The sequence below is a fragment of the Cynocephalus volans genome, chromosome 2 (genome assembly GCF_027409185.1).
Source record: "Cynocephalus volans isolate mCynVol1 chromosome 2, mCynVol1.pri, whole genome shotgun sequence".
NCBI lineage: Eukaryota > Metazoa > Chordata > Mammalia > Dermoptera > Cynocephalidae > Cynocephalus > Cynocephalus volans.
In genome coordinates this window covers 49,212,863-49,220,917 of record NC_084461.1, presented here as the reverse complement: position 1 = coordinate 49,220,917, position 8,055 = coordinate 49,212,863, and the positions used below count along the sequence as shown (strand labels likewise).

The 8,055-nt window shown below is 44.4% G+C and overlaps 1 protein-coding gene across 1 annotated transcript; it reads left to right on the top strand.

The window, feature by feature from the left end:
- Window positions 1-1,820: 1,820 nt before the first annotated feature.
- PLK2 (polo like kinase 2) lies at window positions 1,821-7,731 on the top strand. The gene is made up of 14 exons (XM_063086286.1): window positions 1,821-2,197; window positions 2,759-2,866; window positions 3,011-3,127; window positions 3,330-3,459; window positions 3,697-3,784; window positions 4,275-4,370; window positions 4,479-4,677; window positions 4,769-4,916; window positions 5,233-5,330; window positions 5,656-5,785; window positions 6,002-6,242; window positions 6,370-6,499; window positions 6,750-6,860; window positions 6,997-7,731. Exons 1-14 carry the CDS (start codon window positions 1,928-1,930, stop codon window positions 7,186-7,188), a joined length of 2,058 nt encoding a protein of 685 aa, XP_062942356.1. The 5' UTR covers window positions 1,821-1,927; the 3' UTR covers window positions 7,189-7,731.
- The last annotated feature ends 324 nt before the right edge of the window (window positions 7,732-8,055 follow it).

Genomic DNA, 8,055 nt, shown 5'->3' with positions numbered 1-8,055 from the left:
GACTCCAACAGGAGACTCATCAATGGAGAAATAACAAACCTTACTCCTTTTACCACACTTTTCCTGGTCATCTTTAAATTGCCTTTCCCACACTCTTCTCTTGTTTAGCCAAAGATGATATTTAAGACCAAATTTTAAGCCATTTCTTTGAGTTACTCATGTCCCTGGGTAGCTCCCACGTATACAGGAGATATACATGTTAATACACTTGTTTTTCTTTTGTTAACCCAACTTGTTACAGGGAACCCAGACAGAATTTAGAAGGGTAGAAATTTTTTTTCCTCCCTTACAATAATAACATTTCCCACTCAATTGCTGTAGGATTAAATAAGGCATTTCAAAATACTGAACAGTGCTCAATAAATGTTACAGTATTGTCATCACAACAAGAAAAAATGTGTTCCTAGGTTAGTAAAACTCAACAGTAAAATCTGAAAATAGGAGAAACTAAGCCATGTTTTAGCTCCTTGGCCTATGCTCCTCCATTCATTCTACCAATCTTCCCACCCCCAAAAAGTGTTGGACTGACTTTCCCAGCACCAGGGCAGCTACACCACCTAATGAGCTTTTTTTTTTTTTCCTTCTTTTTTTTGTTTTTGTTTCTTTTTCTTTTTCTTTTTCTTTCTCTAAACTGTGACTGTAGTAACATGCAATTAAAAAGAAAGAAAACAACATTTTTTATGTTTTTTTCTTTTTACCTTATCAGCAGTTACTAAGCCACTATTTGTGTGGTCAAGGATTTTAGCAATAGAGATATTAACTGTTTTGTTTTTTTTTTTAATTAAATAATAATGAGCCTTTTAAACGCCGCATTCTGAATAAACCATTTGGAATAAGAAGTCATGGATGACTTCGATTGCAAAATCATAATTGGCCCAGATCGCACTTTGAACACCCCTCACCGCCAAAGAAGGCCCGCAGTGCCCTCAAGCACTGCCCACTCAACTCAGCCCGCTGACGCACTTCTAGAATATCCCACGAGATGGCGCCCGTGCTTTGCGATCGTCGGGCAAGCCGAGGGCGAAGCCCGGCCACGGCGCCGGCTCCCTCTCCAAGGTTAAGGGCCTGATCTCCGACAGAGGCCCGCTCTAGGCTGATGGGCAGAGGCCACACGGGCCTCAGACGGGGCCTGGCACGGCCAGGCGAGAGGCCCCCGGGACCCGGTCTGCGAGCCGGAGTCCGCCTCCCTCGAAAGCGGCGATGAGCTGACCCCGGCCTTGGCCTGGCCCGGCCGCTCGGCCCTGCCCCACCTCGACGGGAGCGAGTTCGGTAACAGCAGCGGGGCGGCAGCACCCATCCCTCGCAGAGGGCCGGGGCGAGGCCTCGCGTGCTGTGCGGTGGACTCCGGGCACGCTCACGCCCCGACGCGGGAGCCATCAGGTCTCGGGGCGGTCAGGAAAGACCCGCGGGGGAGGGACCTGCGTTGACACCCGCGCCCAACGGGCTCGGGTCACTCCACCGCCCTGCCACCAGGGCCGCGCGTCAGCCCTCGGGGTTCTGTTTTCAACGCCGAGGCTCGGAGCACTCGAAGAATGGGGTGGCGGTCCCGAGGCCGCCTGTGCCGGCCTCCTCGTGGCCACGAGGGCTCCCCGCGGCCGCCGTCCGAGCCGCGCCACCCCGAAGCGGGTCCGAGCCGCGCCACCCCGAAGCGGGGCCGAGCAACGCGTCAGGACCTCGCTCTGGCCCCGCGCGCTCGGGCGGCCGGTGGGCGGGGCGTCCCCCGTGACGTCGCATTTCATCCCTAGTCCCCGCCCCCTCCCCGCCCGGCCCGTATATAAGAGTTCTCCGAGCGTTCTGACTCGCACAAGTGGAGCGGGGCGTCGGGCGCTGGTTGTCGGCGGAGGTGGGGCTCGAGGGTCAGGGCCAGCTCGGACGTGTGTCCGCGCTTCGGAGGTGGCAGCAGGCAGGGCCGGGCGGCGACGCGGCGATGGAGCTCTTGCGGACTATCACCTACCAGCCGGCCGCCGGCACCAAGATGTGCGAGCAGGCGTTGGGCAAGGCTTGCGGCGGGGACTCGAAGAAAAAGCGGCCGCAGCCGTCCCCCGAGGAGCCGCAGCCGCCGCAGCCCCAGGCGCAGGTGCAGCAGGCCGCCCCGCACCACCATCACCACCACTCGCACTCGGGACCCGAGATCTCGCGGATTATCGTCGACCCCACGACGGGGAAGCGCTACTGCCGGGGCAAAGTGCTGGGAAAGGTGACGAGCGGCGGGCACCAGGCTGCCGGGCGGGAGGGAGGTCTGCCCGGGCAACCCGAGTCCTCGCGCCCGCCGCTTCTGGGTTTCTCGGGGGTCTTGTCCCGGCGCGACGGGGGCCCCTCACCTGCCCGCCTCTGGCTTTTGTGCGCTGGCAGCGCCGGGGATCGGCCTGGCCTTCCATCCTTAGCCACGGCTCTGTGTGCCTCCCGCAGCCCAGAGATATTCATCCCGAGTCTAGAAGCGAAGGCTCTGCTACACCGAATCTAGCTCCCTCCACCTGCTCCCCAGAGGATTTTCCTGACCAGTCTCTTCAGACATTATTTTCCATCTCTCCCCACCCCCCCAGACCCCTCCATAAAGATCCCCTTTGTCAAGAGGGAAGGGAAACTGAACTCGCTGTTTTCAGGACTGCATTTCCCTTCATGAAGGAGCTTTCACAGAGTAGACTGCATCCCTCTGTCCCTTCTCCCGCATTTTTTTGCTTTTCTTTCTTTCTTTTAAATATCTGCCGTCCATTTTTTCTGCCATACTCAATTAGGTCTCGGCTTTGTTTCCTTTTAGGGTGGCTTTGCAAAATGTTACGAGATGACAGATTTGACAAACAACAAAGTCTACGCTGCAAAAATTATTCCTCACAGCAGAGTAGCTAAACCTCATCAAAGGGAAAAGGTGTGTATGACTGTTGAGTAAAGTATTTTCTTTGTGTGCAGGGATGGTCCTTTCCTGTTAAGAAAATGTCTTCTGCATGTGTAAGCATTGGCTTTTCAGAGGTGATGGGAGGGCTAATAAGCTTTATATCTCTTTTTCTTTTAGATTGACAAAGAAATAGAGCTTCACAGAATTCTTCATCATAAGCATGTAGTGCAGTTTTACCACTACTTTGAGGACAAAGAAAACATTTACATTCTCTTGGAATACTGCAGTAGAAGGGTAAGTGTTAACTCCTGCTTGAGTATGTTTCCTTCCCCCAAACTGATGGCATTCTAATTGCATTTTATCTGGGATTTTAGTTGTTGTGACAGTGATTATTATACTATAGCATCAACTTTTGTCATTCATCCTGCAAATGGAAAACACTGATTTTGATAACTTTATTTGACAGATTCTATTTTTTTTCTTCTCCTCTTCTTAGTCAATGGCTCATATCTTGAAAGCAAGAAAGGTGTTGACAGAGCCAGAAGTCCGATACTACCTCAGGCAGATTGTGTCTGGACTCAAGTACCTTCATGAACAAGAAATCTTGCACAGAGATCTCAAACTAGGTAAGCCCTTGACTCCAAATGCTGACTTTTGTGTTAGAGGTGTTTTCTTCTCTCTTTCTTTTTTAACATGTTATTGCTCTTAGTTACCATCTATCCTATGCAGTCTTGCTTTTGAATGGGTGATTTAATGTAACAACCAGCCACCTAACTGGCCACCTTCCTCCAAAGTGGAGATGTGTGCACTTGGTTAGAATGCCTTTTCAAAGGGATTCACATTTTATTTTGTTTATCATCTAGGGAACTTTTTTATTAATGAAGCCATGGAACTAAAAGTTGGGGACTTCGGTTTGGCAGCCAGGCTGGAACCCTTGGAACACAGAAGGAGGTACGAGTCAGAGAAATACATCCTGTTAGGGTTTTGCAAAGACCAAATATGTCTTAATTATTGTCTAATGTTTCCGAGAAGATTGGTTGATACTAAAATCTATAAATCACAGTAATGTTAATTTATAGAAACATGTACTAAGTGCCCACTATGAACCAGACAGGACAACTAATGCCTCTAATTTCATTATTAAAGCAGTCAAAGAAGTGTTATATTTGCCTGAAATATATAAAAATGCCACGATGTTCCCAGTCTCAGTTGGTTAAAAACACTTTGTTGTGTGGGCTGAAAAAATTGTACATGCATTAAAAAAAAATTACCAAAAGTCACTTGGTCACATGTCAATTGTTCAAATGCCAAAAGTCAAATGTTTCCAAACAGAAATTCAGTATAGTACTTTTAAGATTTTATTTTTCATCAATCACATCCAGAAACTAAGTTTAAACAGTGGAATAGTTCCTAACCTAATCTTGGTATTTTGTCTTTCCAGAACAATATGTGGTACCCCAAATTATCTCTCTCCTGAAGTCCTCAACAAACAGGGACATGGCTGTGAATCAGATATTTGGGCCTTAGGCTGTGTAATGTAAGTAAATGCACGATAATGATTAAAAAGCAAATTTGTATTTGGATTTTATCACTCAAGAAGAGTTGCTTTATGGCTATTCCTAAAGATGTGTTTCTTTGCACACAGGTATACAATGTTACTAGGAAGGCCCCCATTTGAAACTACAAATTTGAAAGAAACTTACAGGTGCATAAGAGAAGCAAGGTATACAATGCCATCTTCCTTGCTGGCTCCTGCTAAGCACTTAATAGCTAGCATGTTGTCCAAAAACCCAGAGGATCGTCCCAGTTTGGATGACATCATTCGGCATGACTTTTTTTTGCAGGTTGGTATATACTCTTAACATCTTTTTTATTATATGCTATTGATCCCAGTTACCCGGCAGGTTACTGAAGGCCTTTTCTAATATTCCACAGGGCTTCACACCAGACAGACTTTCTTCTAGCTGTTGTCATACAGTTCCAGATTTCCACTTATCAAGCCCAGCTAAGAATTTCTTTAAGAAAGCGGCTGCTGCTCTTTTTGGTGGCAAAAAAGACAAAGCAAGATATATTGACACACACAGTAAGTTGAAAGACTTCTCTCCCTCTTCATATCCAATATTAAAATTTGATAACTTAGCCAGTATGTTTGTGTACTATTGAACTTGGGTGTTTATAGCATAATAAATCCACACCTCAAATGTGATTGATAGCTTTTTGTTTCGTAACCATTAAAGAGCACTTCTTGCATAATTGCAGCTTATGGTAATGATAAAATGCAGTTTTTGCCTTGGATGCTCATAAACTGGTTAATAATGCAAAAGGAGGAAATATGGCTAGCTCTGTTTCTACTTTGTTGAGATAGACTAATGCTCTTAATTGTTTTCCTTGATTTACAGATAGAGTGTCTAAAGAAGATGAAGAAATTTACAAGCTTAGGCATGATTTGAAAAGAACTTCAATAACTCAGCAACCCATCAAACATAGGACAGATGAGGTGAGTTGAGAAAAAAATAAGATGAATGTGAACTCCTTATATCATTTTCATTCTTGGTTAATTAATACTTGGACTGTGATTATCTTGCTTCAAGTATGTAGTGTTTACTTAAAGCTTTCCTTCCAACCCTTGGAAAGCAAAGACATTGTCTTTTAGTTTAACAATGCATGCAGTTAAGTTACTGTGATATCTTTTACCTGGCTTGTGTCCACTGCTTTTTGAAAAGCTTTCCCTGAAATTGCCACAATCTCATTTTAACCTAGAACTCTGAACCTTAAATGAATTTAAGCACTTGACTCACTGCATTACTCTTCTCTCTTCTAAGGAGCTCCAGCCACCTCCCAGTACAGTTGCCAGATCTGGAACACCCGCAGTAGAAAACAAGCAGCAGGTTGGGGATGCTATTCGGATGATAGTCAGAGGGACTCTTGGCAGCTGCAGCAGTAGCAGTGAATGTAAGTGGTCATCAATCCTATCGTAAATAATTAAACTACAAATGCCGGTGCTAAATACCAGGTAACTGAAGTCAAAGTATGTTGTAGCCTAACCTAACAAAGAAGAAGCAAAATTAGAGGAATCGGAAAAAGAAAAGGGATAATCCTGAGTTTTATGTCTTTAGAATTAATGGAAGGAAACTTAACTAACTTACATTTTTCTCTGTGACTTTTCAGGCCTTGAAGATAGTACCATGGGAAGTGTTGCAGACACAGTGGCAAGAGTTCTTCGAGGCTGTCTAGAGAACATGCCAGAAGCTGACTGCATTCCCAAAGAGCAGCTGAGCACATCATTTCAGTGGGTCACCAAATGGGTCGATTACTCTAACAAATACGGCTTTGGGTACCAGCTCTCAGACCACACTGTCGGTGTCCTTTTCAACAATGGTGCTCACATGAGCCTCCTTCCAGACAAAAAGTAAGTGTGTCCAAAACAATTTAATGAAATCCTGTCAGTTGTCTAGCTTGCACTACAGAAATCTGAAAACAGTGACTAACTGCTTCTGTCTTTTTCTTCTTCTCTCCCTATCATTCCTGTTGTTTAGAACAGTTCACTATTATGCAGAGCTTGGCCAATGCTCTGTTTTCTCAGCAACAGATGCCCCTGAACAATTCATTAGTCAAGTGACGGTGCTGAAGTACTTTTCTCATTACATGGAGGAGAACCTCATGGATGTAAGTACTGTGGCTCTAGAGCAGTGATATTTGAAGTGTGGTTTACAGACCAGTAGCACCTGCATCACTTGGAAGACCCTAGATCTACTGAATTAGAATTTCTGGGCGGGGGGGGGGGGGGGGGGGTGGAGCCAGGAATCTCCTGGCCATTTTGATGCTTATTTAAGTTTGACAGGCATTTGCTTAGAAAAATAGAGTGCACACTGAAAAATGTTTATAGACACTAACTTACTCTCCTAATCTTTACCAGGGTGGAGATCTGCCTAGTGTTACTGATATTCGAAGACCTCGGCTCTACCTCCTTCAGTGGCTAAAATCTGATAAGGCCTTAATGATGCTCTTCAATGATGGCACCTTCCAGGTAAATGAACCTTTTGGGAAAGTGCATGTTTAGGTCCTAAAAAATTAATTTTTACCTAGCTGGCTTAATTATTGATGGAATTTTTTCTGATTCTTGAATATTTGAGAAATCTAACATCTGTGTTTATTTTTTTAAGGTGAATTTCTACCATGATCATACAAAAATAATCATCTGTAGCCAAAATGAAGAATATCTTCTCACTTACATCAATGAGGATAGGATATCTACAACTTTCAGACTGACAACTCTGCTAATGTCTGGCTGTTCATTAGAATTAAAAAATCGAATGGAATATGCACTGAACATGCTCCTGCAAAGATGTAACTAAATGACTTTTTGAATGGACCCTATGGGACTCCTCTTTTCCACTGTGAGATCTACAGGGAAGCCAGTAGAAAGATCTCGAGCATGTTGAAGAAGATGGACAGGTGGTGGTACGAAAACAATTCCTCTGTGGCCTGCTGGACTGGGTGGAACCATACCAGGCTGAGGCGTATAGTTCTTGACTTTGGACAATCCAAGAATGAACCAGAATGCAGTTTTCCTTGAGATACCTGTTTTAAAAGGTTTTTCCAACAATTTTGCAGAAAGGTGCATTGACTCTTAAATTCTCTCTGTTGAGAGCATTTCAGCCAGAGGACTTGGAACTGTGAAATATACTTCCTGAAGGGGAGGGAGAAGGGAGGAAGCTCCCATGTTGTTTAAAGGCTGTAATCGAAGCAGCTTTTGGCTGCTAAACTGTGAACTATGGCCATATATAACTTTTTTGTGTTAATTTTTGAAGACACTTGTGGCTGGAAGAGTGCATTCCTTGTTAATAAACTTTTTATTTATTATAGCCCAAAGAGCAGTATTTATTATCAAAATGTTTTTTTTTTTTATGTTGACCATTTTAAACTGTTGGCAATAAAGTGTATGAAAAAGCAGAAACTGGTCTTGTCTTTAGTGCAGTGCATAACTTTATCACAACATTCTTTGATAATGGATTCTTGGCACCACTTGGCTTGACGTTGAGTATAGAAACACACTAGGGAGTTAGATCTCTAATTTTTCTAATCATAGCTTCTAAAAAGTCAGTCTTAAATACCTGAAGTACAATCAAACTTTCTGGGTGGATCTAGCTTGAGAAGAATTTAACAAAAATACCACTCTTGTTAACAACCAAAATATAGGCCTCTTACAAATCCAAAACCAA

Excerpts from the sequence above, each read along its gene's own strand:
- PLK2 (XM_063086286.1), top strand. The coding sequence starts at position 1,928 with ATGGAGCTCTTGCGGACTATCACCTACCAGCCGGCCGCCGGCACCAAG. Across the intron at positions 4,917-5,232 it reads AAGATATATTGACACACACA|ATAGAGTGTCTAAAGAAGAT; the intron begins GTAAGTTGAAAG and ends CTTGATTTACAG. Across the intron at positions 5,331-5,655 it reads TCAAACATAGGACAGATGAG|GAGCTCCAGCCACCTCCCAG; the intron begins GTGAGTTGAGAA and ends CTCTCTTCTAAG.